The 21,733-nt window shown below is 42.6% G+C and overlaps 1 protein-coding gene across 2 annotated transcripts in view; it reads right to left on the reverse strand.

Moving 5' to 3' along the window:
* The window catches only part of EXOC4 (exocyst complex component 4), an 850,139-nt gene that overhangs the window by 406,424 nt on the left and 421,982 nt on the right, over positions 1-21,733 (reverse strand). Inside the window, exon 11 of one of the 2 annotated variants that reach the window (XM_056124007.1) lies at positions 15,293-15,402. The exons of the other annotated variant lie outside the window; for it this stretch is intronic. Coding sequence (XP_055979982.1) covers positions 15,366-15,402 — 37 coding nt within the window. The 3' untranslated portion in view covers positions 15,293-15,365. Of the gene's footprint in view, positions 1-15,292; positions 15,403-21,733 lie in introns of those variants that run through there. 2 annotated transcript variants of the gene reach the window in all.

Here is a 21,733-nt window from a genome sequence, read left to right on the forward strand (position 1 = left end):
ATCATTGTAAAATCAAAACCCAAGCACAAAAATTTGTAAGTCTACAACTGTACCCCATGGTGTTTCACTAATAAAAATTAAAAAAAAAAAAGAATGCTGAGGGTTAACACTCAAACTCCAGAGGAAGCACGAGAGAGAGAGAGAGAGAGAGAGAGAGAGAGAGAGAGAGAGAGAGAGAGAGAGAGAAGCTGAGTAAAGGGGGAAAGGAAGTTAGACTGAGGTACATATAATTCACATTGGCACTCCAGAAATTTGGTACAAAACCAAGAACCTCTTCACAGCCGTAGCCAAGAAATGTTTCATTGGATCCAGAAGTTGACAAAGGCCAAGAGTAAAGCAAACTTTCAGCCTCACTATCCAGGAGTTCCATGAAAGATCCCTTTAATGACTATACACCAGAAAGGCAAAAAGGTAAGGGAGAGAGGACAAGTCAGGCCAGGTGAGTGATGAGCTCTGTCACTTCACTCTCTGAGAATCTGAGGTGCTGATGCTTCTCTACACTGGCTTCCCCAAACCCCGGTCCATTGAGAACTGAGCAGGAGAGCTAAATGGTGGTGTGGCCACAGTGGAGGAGCAGCATTAAGTCCAGTTTGGGATTTTATAGGGGGTGGGTATCTCTGACATCAGGGCATTAAGAGAACACATTTCCTGAAAATAATTTAGTAAAATCCAGCAGTGATTTACTGCCCTTTTAGTGGTTTCCATTTTTAAAAATAATTATAGAGTAACAAGTATTTGCTAGGTTGGGAGAGAGGTAGACTCCACAGCCCTTTAAGTGACGAACTACATAATGAGAGGGATGCACGGTTCAAAGAAACATCAGACACAGCCTTAAAAAACACTTTACACCTCCGTTTAGTTTCTTGGAAACCATATTCCCTTGGTCTTTCCCTCTAAACCCCTTTCACTTCTTTTTGAGCCACTCTGGATGGATGCTTTGTCGTTTCTAACCTCTACACTGGAGGCCTTAGCATTCGGATGTTTTTTCCATCTTTACCTATGTGCCCACCTCAGTGAATTCTATCCATCTCCTGCATAATACTGGAATGCTGGTGGCTTTCATAATTGTATCTGTCTTTTTATGTGGACCGATATAATGAGGCCATTCAGATGGAAATCTTTACATTTTCATTTAAAGTAATGAACAGTAAAACATTCAATCAATTCCACAGTAGCACTATCCACATTTTGAGAGCTGAATATCTAAGTGGCTCAAGTGGATGGTGAAGTTATATAAAATGTTTCTGCTAGGGCCCAAAGGATCTTCAAGTCTAGTGCCCATGTCCAAACCTTAGATCCGTGCCTTCAATGAGACCTTCGACATATTACACTTGGTTATCAAATAGAAATCTTGTATTTTTAGCATCTCCAAAACTGAATGTATGATCGTTCCACTGAACTCTTCCTCTTCATTCTCCATGCAGCCTACTTCCTTTGTTCCCTTTTCTCTCAAACCCGTACTCAGCTCTGTGGCGAGTGTTTTGCTGTACTGAAAATGTGGCCAGCTCTCATTCAGCTGGTACCCACGTTGCTCAGTCATTGTTGCTGCCCTACATCATTGCAAGGATTTTGTTCTTGCTCATATTGCAATGTTTATGCTTTCTTGGGCCACACAGGACTGGTTCAGGGGACACGCCTCCTGGTGGTGCTCAGAAAACCATGTTATATTGGGAACTGAATCCAGGACTCCTGGACCTAAGCCTGTGCTCCAGTCCTTTGAGACTTCTCCACAGCCCTTACCCTGCTAATATCTCTCCCCTAGGAGCAAGTTCTCCATAAGGCAAATCAAGTAAAACTTGGAAGAAAAAAATCAGGAACTAGAGAGACAGTATAGGGGTTAAGGCACATAAGACAGTATAGGGGTTAAGGTGGCTGACCCTAGTTCCATTCCCGGCACTGCACAGGGTCCCTCCATCAGAGCCAGTACTCACCGCAGAAACCAGAACCGAAAATAGTCCCTGAGCTCTGAAAGGTATAGCACCCATTCCCACAAAAAAGAAAGCTAAATCAGACGATAGATAATACTTAAAAACTCAAAACTCCAGGGGCTGGAGAGACAGATTGGGGTTAAGATTTGTGACTGACTCTGTTAGATCCCAGTACCCTATACTGTCTGCCCAAGCACTGAGGGGACATAACAGGTTGAGTTCCAAAATGTTCAGCTCATGCATGCACGTATGTACACACACACACACACACACACACACACACACACACACACACACACAGACGCACACACACACCATTATTCCAGACTCCCCAACAGTATCTTCCTTTCCGGGGTTCTGGTCACCTTACTATCTTGTGCCCATCACCACACAAGGTATGTGGCCTCCCCTCTGCCACCCTTCCTTCCTTGTTCCTTGGCTTCTGAACTCAGCACTTGCTCTGTCTGAAAGTTGTCTGTCCATCTCTCACATGGCTGCTCTCATTATATCTGCTCCTGTCTTGGCTGGGACACTCTCTCCAGAAGTCCTCCATGTGCTGCCTTATTTTCCATTAAAGTATTTACAGTAAGTGAGCTACTTCATTCACTTGTTGTCTGACTCTCCCATTAAAATCTAAGCGTTCTGAAAGCAGAGTTTGCTATTGTTAAAAAAAAAGGGGGGGGGGGCTTATCATTGGAGTCGGATACTGATTAGTATCTGCTATAATATAAACCAATAACTCCATCATTGTGGTATACTTCAAAGAGAGGAAAGTCTAAGAATTTGCCCCACATTCATCAAAACCATCCTCTAAGACCCAACCTCAATCAACGAATACTCTTTACAAATACGGAGAGAGTCCGGAAAGTCTTCCAGTAATAAGGGGCGTGTGAGGAAGCACGAATGGGAATCTAGGAAGAAGGGAATTCTGCTTTCTCCTGCTCCCAAGAGGGTCTTGCATGCTGTACCTCATCCTTAGGAGGTTCTACAAACACCCACAAAGCCAGACTGTATTGTTTTATTTCTCTGCCAGCTTGTTAGCAACAGGCCCGGAGCACACAGTCAGAAATGGAATCAAACTGAAACAAAGCAAACATTTGCGGGGCCTGTGGTAACTGCCAGGACCTTTCCCATAAATCATCTGAGCTGACACAGAGAACAGTGCTGCCAGCAAGTTATTATTTGCCCCATTTCACAGGTGAAGAAACAAGTTGAGATGATTAAGGAACTTGCCCAAAGTCACAAATCTGGGAAGGCTGGAATTTTCACCTACATGTGACTCCAAAAAAACTCCGAGGCCTGTGACCAGTTAGCACAATGCCTGAGGGCATCATTCTGCTTAGCAACGCACACACCAGCCTCCAAAGCATGCATGACGGACACAGAGAAACCACTCACGCCAGTTCCTAGTGGTTTTAACGTTTGTCGGGAATCGGCGCTGCTGAAAGCTGAGATAACTGCCAGAAACCGAGCCAAATTTCATTCGAAGCTTATCTTAAAAATAAAACAAGGGGGCTAGAGAGACAATACAGCAGGTAGGGCTCTTGCCTCGAATGTGGCCAACCAGAGTTCAATCCCAAGCACCACATATGGCCCCTGAGTTCCACCAGGAGTGATCCCTGAGCACAGAGTCAAGAACACATCCGAAGCACTGGCAGGTATGGCCCATCCCAAACCAAAAATAAATAAAAACAGTGAAACGTAAAACCAGCTTCCAAAGCAGCCCCTTCCCCCCAAATCTCACTGCTACAAAATTTAATTTTTTATCAGAAAGTAAATAGCCAGATGACATGAAATGTTTTGATATAAAAATGTACTAAAAACTGGGGCTGGAGCGATAGCACAGTGGGTAGGGCGTTTGCCTTGCACACGGCCAACCTGGGTTCAATTCCCAACATCCCATATGCCTGAGCACTGCCAGGAATAATTCCTGAGTGCAAAGCCAGGAGTAACCCCTGAGCATCGCCGGGTGTGACCCAAAAAGCAAAAAAATAAAATAAAATAAAATAAAAAAATAAAAAGTACTAAAAAAAAAAGATGTTCCTTAGATATTCCTCAGACATGGAATCTCCTGGTGACCTTAAAAGAAGTTTCAGTGAACTCAAAGGATTCTCAAGCTATTCTCTGAGTTCTGGAGGATTTTGCTTTGTCAGCTCACCCTCATGGCCCTCTTTCCAACCAGCCTCTTACCCCAATGACACACATTATATTGTAGATAAATTTCTACCTATGTGTGTGCTCTTAGGGGTGGGAATGCGGAGGATTGAATTCTGGACCTCAACCACCGAAGGCATGTGTTCTATTTCCTAGCTTAGATTCCCAGTTCTCAAATTCTAGCTTTTAAAGATACATATTTCTACAATATTCTTTTGCATTCAACAAAGGTCATGTAATGAACAAGCTTCTACATTCTATGTGATGTGATGATGCTTATTTGCTTCCTTAGATCTAAACGTCCATGCTAGCTAGTACATTTTCTGGTCACTGTCACTGAGTCACATGTTCTGATGTATCAGTGAGGTGGTGAACTCCCTTTCAACCCTCTGCTCCATATGCACACAGGCCCCCCATCTTAGCCAAGTGCTTAGCACTGCTTCTCTTCTCGCCTGCTGCTAACTTTCTCCCCATGATGGTACTGCCCAACACTGTGAGGTGAGAGCAGGCCTTGTCACCAGGCAGCTTCTCTGTCAACACACCCTTTTTGGGGGATGCCATCAAACTACCTCTGCCCTACCCAACTCTATTCCCTCCCACTCCACAGTTTCTGCAACTAGAGACACCACTCACTCTGACATTTCTGGTCAAGGTCTCCTGGATTCTGGGGGAGGAATCTGTGCAAGTGAAATGGAGAAAGAGGTGAAGAAAAGAGAAAAGGCTGATTGGCCCTTTGCAGAAAAAAAGGAGGGGTACTTCCAATATGCCTCAGTAGCTAGCAGGGGAAAGTAGGAAGAGTACATACAGTACAGAGACCCTATCTTTCCCTCCCCCTCCAAAAAAGGGAAGTGATTCTCTAGCACCTAACAAGAGGGGTCCCTTACAGTCCCTTCCCATGCCAAATCCCATCATTACTTCTACTTCAGCTGCCTCACAATAGAACTGGCATAACCCCTACGCTTTCTACTGCTGACTTCCAGAAATTGCCCCTTATTACTTAGTTTTCTAAAGAAAGCAATCACAGGTCCTTGGGCTTGGCAAACAGCAAGGCCCGCTGAAGACGATGTTCTACTCCCTAATGTCAGACTGGATGACATGAGCTCTGGCTTCATCTCACTAGCACAGGCCAACACTGAATCTGAACGTCTACGGCTCATTCCCAGTCTTAGTAAGAAAGCTGCTTCCAGAATCTCAATTCAAACACTAAATCAATTCCCAGCATATATGCTTGCATTTTAGTTACATTTGAGAACGTTTCAGTAAGAACTAGAGATATGTTCTGGAGGAGACTGTTTTTTGCAGAGGTCTGCATGAAATAAGATGATTTCTCTAAGAATTACATTCTGAGTTCCAAACAACTGGCTTACAAATGAACCAAGTATATGGACCACAATCTATTTACACATATAAAACTTTATGGTTATGATGCTTCTGGGTATCCAGTTATAGAAAAGCTTCAGAAAAAATAGGTGTTTTGGCAGATGACCATAAACATGACCTCAAGATGCCCACAGACTCTCACACAATGCATGAATACATTTTTATTTGACTTATATGCATTTATGGAATACATTTGTGAGAAAAGCAAGGCTTTTCTTATAATTTATTTAACCTTCTTACATTTAATGGTTTTTATTCCCCTGCTTGTATTTATTATACTTCCTTTGTGAAAAAAAAAAAACACCTCATTCAGAATATGACCTAAAGAGGAGTTCTGCAATGCATCAGAAGTAATGAGGGACTCACTCTACTTGACTGTGGACTCCCCAAGTGCCTAAAACAGTACATGGATATTTGGGAAAAAGCCCCTAAAACATGATGGGCTGCAAAGGAAGAGAGGGGAGAGAGGGGAAAGAAAGGAGAGAGGAGAAAGAGTGGAGGGGAGAGAGAGACAGAGAGAGAAAGAGAGAGACAGGGAGAGACAGAGACAGAGGGGGGGAACTGCCAAAGAAGCAGGTTAGGGGCGGGAGTGGGGTGGGGCGGGATACTGGGGACATTGGTGGTGGGAACTGTACCGTGGTATAGGGTGTTGATCATAAACAGCTTTGTAACTGTATCTCACAGTGACTCAACAACAACAACAAAGAACACAATGGGCTGAATGATGAGGAAATGATGGTGAAAAAAATAGCTTATAAATTCATGTATTTTGTGGGAAAATAGTAAAAATCATTTGATGGTAAAGCCTATCTTATGGTAGAGGCTAGTTAATTAGGAGTCTATACCAATGGGTTAGGGGTTGGATACTGAAGTTCTATGGGGGTTAGATGTTGGAATTCTAAGGATCTGAAGGAGAATGTTTCTTCGAATATCACTGGAGTTCAAGCACCATGTAATGAAGAGTCAAGCAACTTGGCTGTCTTTTCAAAGTGCCTCCGACTGCTTCAACTATCCGACATAAGTCATGGACGCTTTCTACACTGGTTTCAATTTCCTCTCAAGTTGACTCGCAGATTCAGATGATTTCTAGCCTGAGTTAGACTAGTCACTAATCTCTTACAGTGTGCCTCCAATGCATAAAAATGCATGTTATGGATTAAGTGTGAGTGGTGAGTAACTGTGCCTTACCTGCACAGGTCACTACCCCATTGGCGGGAGGAAAGGACAGCTTTAAAGAGTGACTAGATGGAGGTGGAGCGATAGTACAGCAGGTAGGGTGTTTGCCTTGCACACGGTCAACCAGGGTTCGATTCCCAGCATCCCATATGGTTCCCCGAGCACTGTCAGAAGTAATTCCTGAGTGCAGAGCCAAGAGTAACCTCTGTGCATCGCCGGGTGTGACCCAAAAAGCAATAAATGAATGAATAAATATATAAATAAATATAAAGAGTGACTAGACAGAAGGTCTCGTGGGAAAGCTGGCTTATTTGGGCACTGTTACTGCTTATGCTGTAGGGTAAAGGGACAGTGAGGAACGGCCATGTCATTTGTGGGCTAAACAACACAAGTTCCGAGCTCTTGTTCACTTCTGCCCAGAAAAAGAGGAGCAGATGCCAGCTGCACCTGGAAGTACCCAGTAAACAGTGGAAAGGCTCTGAGTCCCACAAGTACAGAAAATTGTTTTAACATCAAGGACACATAAAAGATACAATTACACAACTAGTTATAGTTGTGGTATTTATACATAATAGTTTTTAGTACTTTGATAGTTCTTACGAGAACTTACTCAAAGAGTTCATTAGAACAAAAAAGCTTCTCAGTTTACACACCGGATCTGTGACAAATAGGGTTCAGGCATTTTGCAAAACTGGGTGACTCCACCTGCAAACACCTAGAACCTGGAAATAGGACTCCTCCTCTGAGGAGTTTGTGAAATAATCAAGTCCATGTTAAATTTGGAACAGCTGGAGGAAAAAGGAGAATGCAGTAAGAAAATGCATGTGGAAAAGCATAATGTTCAACCACAAAACAGCAGCATTTCCCAGGAGTACCAAAGAGGCTTTTAAAGCCACTATGTTCCATGGATTATTTTTCCCGACACAATAAGGGAAGAATCCAGTCACAAAGTCTACTACACAGATGAGGTTTGCCTAAGGATGCCGCCCCGTCCTCGAGCACAATGAACATGAACAGTCAATGTGTCCAGCAACTTCCATAACCAATTCACCCCACCCCCTTAGGTTCTCGGGGCCTCAATTTCTCAGCCTACAAGATAAACAAATATTTACTGTAACATAAAACAGGTCTCTGCCTACAGTGAGAAGAGAAGAGGCTGAATTTACATTTCAGAAGCACTTTGGCAAAGGTCTCCTGAAGGAACGGTGTGCAGAGCATCAACCCCCTCACAACTGCTGGGGCCCTGAACATATCAGAAAGACAGAGCACCAACTCCCTGAGTTTCTAGGTTTCCTGCCCCAGGAGAGGTATATTTTTTAGAAAGCTACCCAGTTCTCAGTTTCTTAAGAGTACACAGGAAGATGAACACTGCTAAGGCATTTTAACTCAGGCTAAGTTTGCACTGATTTGTATTCATCAAGATTCCCTGTATGAATCGATTCCCTCTGTTAATTGCTGGCAAACACCTTGGACCACAAAGTACGGCTAACTGCAACGCTTTCCTAAAGAAGAGCTAAGTTCTAATAAAGCAGTTAAAAAAAAAAAAGGAAAAAGGTTCAGAACCAGGAATCCAGTAGAGCGGCGGAGAGAGCAAATCCCCCTTGGATTGGGGTCTGGAGCACGGAGGCTGGGCAATCCATCCATCAGATGGCACATTCCTTGAGAGCATGGATGGTAGCGATCACTCTTCCATCCCTGGCGACTGGCACAGAGTCTGGAATACATTAGGAACTGAGCAAAGGGGGAGGAGGAGGAAGGGGGGAGGTGGGCACTGGCAAAAGGATGCATAAATTCCCAGCCCTTGGTGTTTGATCTAGCAATAATCCAAACCTAACCAGCTACAGAGAGGGGAACAGTAAGGATCCAGCTGTTTGTAAACTGCTACAAGGAACCCGGGAAAGGTCTCCATTCATATCAGCCCTACACGTACTCTGAAAACAGAAGAGGGGATTGAAAGTAGAATCTGTATATTCTAGAAGAATGTCCACGAGCTTAATAGATGGTGTGGCTATCCATCTAGGCACTGGTCACCCCAATCCATTCTGGAGAAAAATCATTGCCTCCAACATAATACACTAAAACAAATTTATAAATGTTAATAAAATTTTTAAAAGGTCAGGTCACCGTTTCCTGTAACGTATGTCAGTGGGAACCCGATACATCTCAGGAGCAGGTCACTGGCGGGACAGCCATGACATTAAAGGATGGAGAAAATGGAATTTCTTCTCTTTTAAAATTAGTTAACCATCTCATCTGTCTGTCTCCCTCTTGGCTCTGATGGCTACGGAGCAAGCACTGTAACCAGGGAAATTTATTGAAACATCCCACTAAATCAACATGGCAGGGCACTCCACTTCACATGGGGGCTACAGAAGAGTCTATGTGTGGGGAAACTTAAGGGAGAAAATGAGCCACCCCCAAATAAGAATTTTTTTAAGTACATGGGATCCTAGCACTTGCAAATTTACTAATCAGGCAGCAAAACTAGGGTCTCAGGATGTGCCTGTGACCCTTTCTTCTTAGGCTAAATTTAAAGAAAACTCCCTTACTTAAGAACTGAGCCGGGAAATGACAAACAAAAGTGAGGTTTCTGACTGGATTAGCAGAAATGACTTTGGAAGAAAGTAATAAAACCGAATTTATAGAAAACAGTCCAACCAGGATTGTACTTAGTAACAAATGAAAATGCTATTTTTTGGGTTGATCACCCATGGAGGTTTAGGGGTGGGAAGGAAATGTGTTGTCAAATAACTCTGTGGATATGGGCGAAATTTGCCCTAAATGGCTGAGAAGCCAACACTGAAGACACAGACCATGCAAGTCACACTGGCATTCCGAACACATTTCCTTCCTTCCTTCCTTCCTTTTTTTTTTTTAAGTTCTAGGTCAGATCATTCAATGTTTCATTCGATAGATAATTCAAGCTTTTAGCAATTATTTAGTTCTATAATTAAAGGGAGTCTTCAAGATCAACTGGCCTCACATCCACATTGGCATTCACAATTTACATATTTACAGTAGTTCACCCACCACGTCTGTACACATGGATGTGAGCCTCGCCAAAGACCATGTGCAAAGGAGAAAGTTCACAGATTGACCCAGAGCTGCATAGTTGATAGATGGGCAGGAGTCAGAAAGGAAAAGAGAGAAACAGAAAAGCATTCAAGTGCTTAACTTAAAATAGGAATGGGACTATCAAGGGGTCCAGACCCATAGTTCAGTGGGGAGAGCACTTGATTTACATGCTGACAACCTGGGTTTGATCCTGGGTACCCAATCCTCTGAGCACTGCCAGGTGTGGCCCAAAATCAAACACCAAAATGAATGGGACTGTTTAGCTAATTTTTTTTTAAGAAAGAAAGGGGGGGAAGTGACTCTCATAGAGTCAGGCTGGGGGAAGGGAGTGGTGGGAGGGGAACGGGGTGATTGGTGTGGGAAATGGACACTGGTGGAGAGATGGGGGTTGGATCATGAACAGCTTTATAACTGTGTGTCTCAGAGTGACTCAATAAATAAATAAAGATATAGCATAGAAAAATCTTTTAAAAATATCACATGACTGATTCCATGTTGCTTTTATGTTGAATGTATACTTTTATAGATTGATAGTTGGTTCATATTTAAAGAAAACTTTAGAAAATTTCAAAGTTTTCAGATCTGAGAGATACACATTAACTGAACATAAGAATAAGAGTTTATAAGATTCTTTCCTCTTTGTTCTTATAAAATTAAGTGAGTTTTTAAAAACTTTTTAATGAATCACCATGAGATACAATTACAGACTTAAAAAATTTCGTGATTACGTTTCAGTCATACACTGATCGAGTACCCATCCCTTCACCAGTGCCCATTCTCCACCACCAATGTTCCCTGAAGTAATATTTTTGGTTAAAGTATATTACTAAAATTTAAAAACAAATCACTCAGCATAGCTCACTGTGACCTCTCATGGTGCTTTGACCTCTCACAGAGCTTTGGACTCACTTGATCTTTCATAGTCTCATTTGATCTTTCAGAGTACTTTGAATAAGTTGTCCAAAGGTAGTACTAATAGGTACTGAAAATACTCAGTATCACCATTTGGACAACAACATTCAGGGGGCTGCTCTTGAGAAGAAGCGGCAGTGCCCCTCCAGTTCATTCATTCGGCCCCATCACCATGCCAGGGTGTGCAGGCTCCTTTGGCGGGCAAGACTGTATGAGTGGTGGGAAATGTACCTGGTGAAGGGATGGGTGTTGGAACATTATATAACCGAAACCCAATAATGAAGAACCTCATAACTGTGTATCTCACTGTGATCCAATAAAAATATTTTTTTAAAGATACATGTGCTTGTTTGTTCATTGCAACACTGTTTACAATAGCCAGAATCTGGAAAAAACCTGAGTGCCCGAGAACAGATGGCTGGTTTAAGAAACTTTGGTACACCTACACAATGGAGAGCTATGTAGCTGTTAGAAAAGATGAAGTCATGAAATTTACATACAAGTGGCACTACATGGAAAGTATCATTCTAAGCAAAATGAGTCAGACTGTCGACCAAACATGATTTCTACTCAATACCTCTTTTGCAAACCACAGTACCCAAAAGGAGAGAGAGAACAAAAGGGAATGCCCTGCCACAGAGGCAGGGTGGGAAGGGGGAAATGGGGGGGGGGTGGTGGGAGGGATACTGGGATCCGTGGTGGTGGAGAATGGGCACTGGTGGAGGGATGGGTATTTGATCATTGTATAATTGAAACCCAAGCACAAAAATTTGTAAGTCTACAACTGTACCTCATGGTGTTTCACTAATAAAAATTTTTTAAAAATGCATGTGAGGATGAGGGTGGGTGGGAGGGATACTGGGATCATTGGTGGTGGAGAATGGGCACTGGTGGAGGGATGGGTGCTCGATCATTGTATAACTGAAACCCAAGCACAAAAATCTGTAAGTCCACAACTATACCTCATGGTGTTTCACTAATAAAATTTTTTTTAAAAATTTAAAAAATAATAAAATATAAATGAATAAATAAATAAATACGATGCATGTGCTTTCAAGAAAAGAGGTGATGAGGAGATAACTGGGAGATGTGCTGAGCCTGGCCTGCGGGCCATTCCTTTGCATCTGCGGATGCAGTTCTGTTTTGCTTTTTCATTACCATGATCAAAAGGGAAAACTCCCCACCTCACACGACCAGCAGCCTACGGAGAGCCATTCTGTCACAGGCCATTAGTGCTCATCATTACACGGCTTAATGCAGTTGTCTGTTCCCTTCAGTGCACTCTGCATAGATTTATCTTCGGCTAATGCAGCAGAGGCCCGGGGAACTGGCAAAGGTCTCTGGGCGTGTTGGCCTTGATGGGGTGGCATCTGAAAGCAGGCTGGGCCAAAGGGACCCTGAAGAAGTCAAGATGGTTCTGCAGGCTCCCCCTTGCACACTGGCACTAAGAGCCATGCTTTCTGGAAGAGGAGGATCCGGCCCCTAGAGACACCTTTGTTCACTGGTGGGAAACTGTGATCTTGGGGCTGGCGCTCAGAACGCAAAAGGAAAAGTTTTCTTTCAGACACAAAGGCATGGCGCACCCTGACTCCAGTGCTGAGAGAGGGACCCTGAAACTTCACTCAATGGGTCAGCAAAGGTTGACTGACAAGCCAGCCAATATCCACCAGTGACAGGAAACCAACAAAGAACCAAATGGACAAGCCCTATCACTTACATCCTTAGTGGAAGGAGATGGGCAAGACTAAGTCAGGTAAAATGGATAAGCATGAAATTTACATACAAGTGGTACTACATGGAAAGTATCATTCTAAGCAAGATGAGTCAGACTATCGACCGAACATGATTTCTACTCAATACCTCTTTTGCAAACCACAGTACCCAAAGGGGAGAGCAGGGGAGAGCTCTGGGTGCTACGAACAAATATTTTATTTATTTATTTATTTATTTATTTTGTGAACAAACATTTCTGCATGCAGAAACCCGGGGTTCTTTCCTGGTATTGCGCAGTCCACTGAGAACTGCCAGGAGTGACGCCTGAGGATCAAGCCCAGGATACCCTGGACACAACCAGAAGTGCCCCTCCAAACTAAAAAAAATGTAGCACTGTAGCACTGTCCTCCCGTTGTTCATTGATTTACTCGAGTGAGCACCAGTAACATCTCAGAACAAATTGTGAGACTTGTTATTACTGTTTTTGGCATATTGAATACGTCACGGGGAGCTTGCCAAGCTTTGCCGTGCAGGTGAGATATTCTCAGTAGTTTGCCGGGCTCTCAGAGAGGGGCAGAGGAACTGAACTCAGGTCGGCCATGTGCAAGGCAAACGCCCGATCCGCTGTGCTATCGCTCTAGCCCAAACTAAAAAAAACATAATAACAAAAAGATGGAAGGTCTGTAGGGGTGATAAGGGTGATGGAGGGGGATGGGGCGGTGAGGCGTTGGATCATTTTTTTTTCTACCAGGAGATAGGGAAAGCTTTAGTTCAACTTTGAGAGTAGAGTAACAAAGGAGACTTAAAGAAACACACACACAAAAGCAGGCAGGCTCCCCCCTGACCTCCTCTGTCGGGGATGACACTCTCCCCTCAGCTATTTCATCGTTCTCAAGCATCCTTCCCATCACAAAACACATCAGGGCTACCTCTTGGGTCTGATGCACTGGGAGTTCAAATCCCAAGCTCCCCAAGCTCTGCCATACAATCTCCAAGATCTCAATACTCTCTCCTCACACCCTTGACTTTTCACCTCCAAGGACTGTGCAGAGACTCACGACTGGCCAAGGACAGTTGATGGGACAGAGCGAGGGTTCACACAGTGATCAAAAGGCAGCTGCCTCCCCACAGGCCCTGGGTGCATTTCCACAGGCTGCCACACTCTATCATCCTTTCCATCCTTTCTATTCACCATTGCCCTCCACGGTGATGAGGGCTTGGCTGTAACCAAGAGAACGACACTAGCATTGGCTGCCCCGGAGAGGAATCAGGAAAAGAAGAAGAGAAGGTTAAAAAAAATTTTTTTTTAAATTAGAAAATGAAAGGAAAGGCACATGTGCTGCCCAAGCACATGTGTCATGGCATCTCCCCTCTTGAGATGTGGACTTTCACGCTTTCTTCTCTAGTGCTGGGGTGTGTGGAGGGGCTCTCTCCACCTTTGGAAAAGATCCCGTTCTCTCTTGAGCACACTACTCTCTCAATTTCTTTCCCACCGTTCCCTTCCTAAACACCTCCAAATAAAATGTTTTTCTTCAAATAAATAAATAAAAGGGAAGTTTTCAAAGGCACACAAAGATTTTACGTTTTTCTGACTGGATGCACTGTAGTGCATTCATTAGGTTTGTTCCGTGAGGAAATAGTTTCTTTTCCAAGGCTTCAAGAAGGAAGAGAAAGAGCTCAGTGGGGAGTTTGCTTCATATGTACAAGTGCAGGTTACAGAGATTCACTGGGGTCCAAGACAAAAACCACCCCAAAGACATGACCAAGCCACACCCTGAGCCTAAGCAGTCTCTTATAGGGGGAGGTAGAGAGAGATGGAAAAATTGTATGACTGAAACCTGATCATGAACAGCTTTGCAACTGTGTATCTCTCTGTGATTTAATTTAAAAAAAAAAAAACTACTAATCCACTTAACTAACCATGTTTTTTGATTCTACAAACAATAATCTCTACCGATATCATCTGCCAAGACCTTTCTGTGTGCAGGTACAATTCTAAGGAATTTGTGGAGGGCAGCTCATCTTCCCCTCATAATCCCATTAAACTGCAATATATGAGTCCCATTTTACAGATGAGCAGACTGAGTTGTACCAGAGGTTCCGAGACTAAAGAGGAGGGACTGGTGGGACTTTAAAGCCTGCCTTTTAAGAGTAATTCTACCTTCAGAGCTACAGAAACTCTCTTACAGTCCTCAGAGTGCTAAGAAACTTCAGGTACATCTCAAAGTTCCTATTAAAGTGCGTCCCTTCACACAAGATGAGCATTTATAAATTGACTCACACGGGCATAGAAACAGTTCTGGAAGGCCACAGATTTCCAGTGCAGGAGTCACTTTTCTTCCCTTTCTTCCCTCTCTCCTCCCTCTCCCTGCCCCTCCCTTGCGATTCTAGCACTGGGCGATTCTAGCAAGGTCCAGGGTTTACTCTTGGCTCTGTTTTCAAGGATCACTCCTGGCAGTGCTCAGGGGACCACACGGTGCCACAATTGAAATGGTGGGGCTGGGAGCATACAAAGCAAGTGTCTTAACCTTTATCCAATCTCTCTGGCCCCTAATGGATTCATTATATTAAAAAAAATTCCATCTATTAGAAATCTAATTTTAGGAGTCCTCAAAAGGAAAATTAAAATGCACGATCACCATGAAGAAATTCATTTCTTCCAATGACTGTCGTTTTCTTTTCCAACTAGGTTTCTTAATGATAATGAAATGTCCTTGCCTCCTAATTCACTCATGCCTGCTGCTACTTGATTTTCGGTGCCTCGGAATTCTCTGTTGTGCAGGCCTTTTGCCATGTACCATGCAAGTAAGCAGACCTCATCTACCATCCTCACCTATCTGGTGAGGTTTCTGTTTGGGTCACTTCAAATTCAGCAGGATTTCGAAATGGAAATAAGTTGTCTGAAGCTTGAGATAGAAATGAGCTCATGAAGTTGGGGTTCTTTGTTTTAATGTGTGAAAAGGCAGGAAAATGGAGCTATTCAGGAAATAGGATTCAGCTTTAAGTATTTGCTGAGCTTTGGAGAGTTCACAAGGAATGTGGAGATATCTGCAGAGCTGAAGACCTGAGCCAAAGAGAGAGAGAGGGAGAGAGAGAGAGAGAGAGAGAGAGAGAGAGAGAGTAAGACCAGAGAAGGTATTTATGTTGTTAACCTGTCAGAGTAAAGTAAAAGTTCTAAAAAGGAAAGTTCTTGGGTTTCAGTTATACAATGCATTGTATAACTGAAACCCAAGCACAAAAATTTGTAAGTCTATAATTGTACCTCATGGTGTTTCACTAATAAAAAAAATGATACACAGCAGATCATTGCGTATGGGAAGGAATAAGGTAGTCATGCAGATCCCCTCCAAAAATACTCCTGAGATACAATTTTACAAAATTAAAGTGTTGTCTCTTGGTAACAGAGCAAATCAACTGTTTTGGACAAACACACAGAAACTTGTATTTTCTTATGGTAAAGTACAGAAGCTTTCCTTTGGCCTTGAGAGAGAAAGGTCTGGGAGCGGAGTTAAAGTTTGAGATTTCCAGTGAATTCAGTGTGATGAAGAATCTGGAAAATTATTATCTACTTATGATGTAAAGCATAATTATGGTTAATATTAATAATGCTCTTCCTCTCTGAAGTTTCATTAGAAAACACTGAGCTATCAAAATGAACATGAAAATATTACAAAATGCTCCATTAGACGTGCAAATATTTTACTTCAGCTATCAAAATACTCAGACATTTTGAGTGCTCAAAATATTATCCTTTATTTTTTATGACTAATGTTACTCTCTTCCTCAATTTTACTGCAGTTAGAAAAGGACAAAACTACAAGCAGTACCACTGCCATGGCTTGACTGAAATTCTTAAATTTTCTTCATGGAGATTTGTCCTTTTTAATTCTTTCATCTAGAAAAAAGTGGGGGTTAAAATATTAGCCCAACAAAAGTCTACTTTCGTTTGTAGCCACAACAGTGGTTCTTAGGGATTTTTTCCTGGGCCTGCACTGAGGGATCACTCATAGCAGGGCTTGGAGGACCTTACTGGGTGCCGGGGATCGAACCCGGGTTGGCCGCATGCAAGGCTAGTGCCTTGCCTGTTGTACTCTTGCTCCCTCACCCTCCCACCCACCCACAGTCAACTATTAAACAACTGCTAGCCTGGGAGATTTCAGGGCACATAAAAGGGATTTCTATTTAACATCCGTTAAAGTACAAGTTACTGTCACTGTCCTCCCGTTGTTCATTGATTTGTTCGAGCAGGCCCAGTAACATCTCCATTGTGAGACGTGTATTGTGTTTGGCATATCGAATACGTCACGGGGAGCTTGCCAGCCTCTGCCTTGTGGGAGAGATACTCTTGATAGCCTGCAGGGCTCTCTGAGAGGTGTGGAGGAACCGAACTCAGGTTGGCCGGGTCGGCCGCGTGCAAGGCAAATGCCCTACCGCAAAAATACCTCTTTGCAGAAAAGAGAAACACAACTTCCTGACATACTATTTTTCATCAACTGCGCTCTGACTGCCAGGTCAGGAGGTCACTGAAATGCTTGGGCCCGGGCTGTTTCCTTCTCAGGAGCCTCCGTTCTCCACTTCTCTCATAGGAAAGGTCTCTTGGAAGCTTCTCCGTTTTATGGCCTCCTGCCTCTCCCGCTCTTGGATCTGCGTTCCTCTTCTTTCTTCCTTCAAAGTTTTCCTTTGTCACTCTCAACTTCTTTCTCTGGTTGTGTGGCATCCACACAACTATATTCTTAGGTGATTTTTCCCCCCCTTAAAAAACTGCTACACCTAGGAAAGCATCACAGTCTCTGCACGTTAAAAACAAATTAAATGGTATATTTCTCCAGAAATAAATGAACTAGAAGAAGCAAACTGCATTTTGCCTAAATATAGTCTTTAGTTTATTTGGGATAATTTACAGAAAAAGAAAAAAAATCTTCCCACTCCCCCACATTCCTTCATTAAGAAAGTGCTAAGTATTCCACAGGCTATGTGCGAAAGCAATAATTAATTTATTTTCATGTAAAAATTTCAAAAGATACTTTTTTGTTTGTTTTTGCTTTTTTGTTTTGGGATATACCAGAGGTATTCAGGGTTTACTGGTGGCTCTGTGCTCAGGGCCTACTCTTGGCAGTATTCAGGGAACCAAATATGGCACAGAGATTGGACAGGGATCAGCAGTGCATTAGTCAAGACCCTTAGTGCTGTCCTATCTGTTTCCCCAAACAGAATTCTTATATTATAAGTGCTCATGTTGTAGCTAAAAGCTGCATTTACTGTGGATGCCAGTAATAAAGCATTAATATCATAGTCAATGACAAGGGAAAAGGAAATAAACCAGTTTTTCTGTTGACTGACCTATCTACTAGTACCCAAGTATGATAGTCTTTTGAGTAGCAGGATGAGGTCCTTGTGAGCAATTCTGATACTGAATAAAAGGCCTGAAAGTAGTATTTAAAATCACCCCAGTCAACAAACAAGCAGTCCATCTACACCCTATGGTTTGAAGCTACGATAAGACACTAATTCGTACTACAATTGGTGCAAAGTGCATTTTTATTTCTTTTATTATAATAACAAAATAGTTTTTCAGACTAAATGAATCATGATGTTTTTTCCAAAGCTATTCAATTTTTCTTTTCTCTTCCAGGGAAAGTATGTAGGACTTACTCAGAGAGCCTCTGTGATCAGTCGTAATAATTATATTGGTAAAGAAACTCCCTCGGGGCCACGGAGAGAACTTAGAGGGCTAACGCATATCCTCTGGGTCCAAATGTGAAGCCCTGAGTTTGAGGCCTACACGGCATTTTACCAGCTGGCCCCTCTCCTCACCCACTGAGCACTGAGCTAAGAGGAAGGCCCCCTGGTCCCTCCACACCCTCACCCCCCCAAATATCCTTTCTCCTTTTCCCAGCTCTTGGGAGACACACAAAATATTCACTCTAGAAATGAAACTGCACCATTTTGGTACTAAGACAGCTTTTGTTTATTAGCTAAAAATGAACTTTTCTTAATTTTGCAGCACACACTAATCTAGATGAGAACGTTTCCTAGTTCTTCTACCTCTTTATTATTCTACTCCAGTTATTTTACAGAGTAGAGTCAATCTGCCCAAACAGAGAATTTCCACCAGGGTAGGTTATTGATTATATGTTATTATACAATCATAATAATCATTAAAAAATAATGATGAATGCTAGTCCCAATATGAGCTTCAACACAGCATGAGAAGTTAGCCAGAATTACTTGTATATAAAAAAAATCTTAATATAAGCTTCCCTTTCCTGTGCCAAAGTACAATTACTAGGGTAAGGCACCTTGAAATGGCCACTCCGTTTGCTTGAAGTGGCACTAATTAAGGTTTATTGTTTAGATCTTACAGGAATACACAGACAGGAAGGCAGACCACATAAAGTTTTGGAGCTCTCTAGAAGAAAACACCAATTTGAAGACCCACAATGAGGCAAAATAGCACTCAAAGACACACTTTTTATTCCAGAAAGAAAATAAGCAATCTCAACTTGCTGCCAGTGGGAGGAACAGCTGAGTCTAAGGCTCCATTTCACCAATTAAATTCTGGCCGCATTTTAATATCAGAGCTCATACTTCCCTTCACAACGCCAGGAAGACACCGCCGTGCCAATGTTCTCAGTGAAAGCATACAGTATTTAGACAAGCCGAAATTCCTTGGTAATGTTTCCACATAATCATTTCACACATGGCTGCTAATCATACCATATGAGGAAAATCTTGAAGAGAACATATATGCGGCCATAAAATTGAGTCACCAAACTGATAAATAATGAGGAAATCGTCAAAAAAAGAATACGTTCTAAGCTGGCTTTGCCATATCATTAAAGTCTGTTTGGGGAGAGACTGGGATAAGTTTCAAAAGGGGTAGAAATTTCAAAAGGGTAGAAATCTGGAAGGCAACCAATTCTTAGAAACATAAACACTTTCTGGCTTGCCTAAAATGTGGAACCAAAATGATTTTCCCTCATGTATTTATATAATATTTAATGGGGTCTCGCTCATCACCCGTCTCCTCCTCCGTTCTCGGAGTAAAAGATTTTTAAAATGATTTATTCGTATAGTTACCCCCACCAAGCCCACGGCCCTCTTAAGCCACTAATGGGTCATGACAGAGAGAGGCTGGGGCACCACCAGAGCTTCCCAGGAGGGAGGAGGGACCTGATCCAACAAACCCCTTTGTCTCCTCTTGTTCAAAAGGAACAGCACAGAAGGTGGTGACTGAAGGTGTTAGGGAGGTTTACAGAGAGGAAAGCCAAGAGACATGGCGTCCGGACATGGGCGTCACCCTCTCCTTCTTCAGAAGCACAGTGAGCATGGGAGAACTCGGAATTATAAATAACTGTGAGTGGTTGGGGGTGAGTGGGGAGGGAGTAGTAATGTTTCACACATGGCAGAATCTGGCAGAGTCTATGCTATGGAGCCAGCTCATGAAACGCTTAGTTCTCAAATTAATTCCAGTTGGCTGGGATATGAACCCTGTCACATATATTGAAAACGAGATGAAACATAACTGAACGAAATGATAAAGAGAAATGAAAGTGTGCTGGAAAAGTAATCACGAAGCTTCAGGCTTGTTTAATGATTTCGTCAATACTTGGAGGAGAGAGGATTCCACGGGATCCGTGGAAACCTCGAGGGGATTGATTTTGCTAACATTAGGCAGGATTATACAAAGGGTCTGCAATTGCAGCACTTTTGGGGAAATTACTGTTTTAAAATAAGAAGTTCGAGAAAACACTGAGCTACGTATTTAAAGCATCAAATGATTTTTTTTTTATCTAGACGAGGTATTCTGAGACTTATCACAATACCAAAATAAATAAATAAATAAAAATCCACATATGATTCATTGTAATTCACCCTAGAGAAAAATCCTTCACTTCTCTCCTTTTCTGATATTTAAGGCACTAGATGGAAAGGCGCAGTAGATTAAGAGAAATGAATACAACAAATTAAAGATGCTCACTGCTTTCCTTTCGCAAATTGTTTATGGTATAGTTTCCCTGCATTTTCAGTGTTTAAACTGCTTCTCAAAGAAAAAGTATGCAATCAGCTGTCTCTCATTTTTTTATATAGGAAAGCAAACATACTAAATGAACAACTGATTTTTAAAAAATGTACATTCCTGAAGAGATAGAGCAGGTTTAAGGCATTGCCTTGCATGAGGTCGACCACAATTGCATATCATCCCCCCCCCCCCCCCAACACCTCAGGAGCGAACTTTGAGCACAGAGCCAGGAGTGAGCCCTGAGCACCAAAGGGTGTGGCCACCCTTTCCCTTCCCAAAATGGATGAAGTTTCTGATGAAAACTATTAAACGTTTGCTCAGACTTTAGAAATGCATCGACAGATGTGTGTTATTCCTCAACTCAGAGTAAGGTTTATCAAGAAAGCGCTGACAAATGGTCCACTTAAATCAGAATTGTTTTCCTCTCCCCTCTTGGCTCCTACTATATCATCCTGTTTTAATATAAGGAACAGAAATGTATTGTATGTTGGCAGACTTGTGTGATTGAAGCCAATTCATAATAGTACCATCATAAAACACTTGGAAATATTACGTTTGTCCTAAGTCACGGGGAAAAAAATTGAAAATAATAAATATTCAAAAGAACTCATCCTGGCAGACATCATTTGGCAAATCACGCCCAAAAACCTGGGGACAATTAAAATTACAGGCTCCGCAGAAGATAATGACAGGTTAAAGACATTTCTGGCCCAAGGAGACCGTGCAAAGTTCTGGAGGACAAACCCTGTATTCATGAGGCCCCTAGTTTGATCCCCAGTACCAAGTGGTCCTTCCATAAACTACTGGGCCAAAGAGCAAAACCTTTCAGAATCTTGGTATTGAAAAATCTGGCCCAGGTGACCTCTCCCCAGAGCACTATTTGAGAATCACCCTCCCCTAACAAAAGCATTCCTGTGGGCAGCACTGGGTTTCTCAAAAGTTTTCATTTGACTTTATACCAAAATCAAACGTAGGGAATATGGAAGTGAGGAACAGGGAAATCATCGTGCTTGAAAAGTAGCCAAGTATTCATTAATCCACGTAAAGAGATATCACTAATCTTATCATAAAAATATCTTTTAATAAATTATGTCATGAATGAGCTTCAAGATTTCCCGGGGGAGGGGGGGACGGACTGGAGTGATAGCACAGTAGGTAGGGCATTTGCCTTGCAGGCGGCTGACCTAGGTTCAATTCCCAGAATCCCATATGGTCCCCTGAGCACCGCCAGGAGTGATTCCTGAGTACAAAGCGAGGAGTAACCCCTGTCCATTGCCGGGTGTGACCCAAAAAGCAAAAAAAAAAAAAAAAAGATTTCCCTTAGGTAAAAGAGAGAGGCAAAAGGAAATACCCTGCCACAGAGGCGGGGTGG

This window comes from Sorex fumeus, unplaced genomic scaffold (assembly GCF_029834395.1).
Source record: "Sorex fumeus unplaced genomic scaffold, SorFum_2.1 ptg000048l, whole genome shotgun sequence".
Taxonomy (NCBI): domain Eukaryota; kingdom Metazoa; phylum Chordata; class Mammalia; order Eulipotyphla; family Soricidae; genus Sorex; species Sorex fumeus.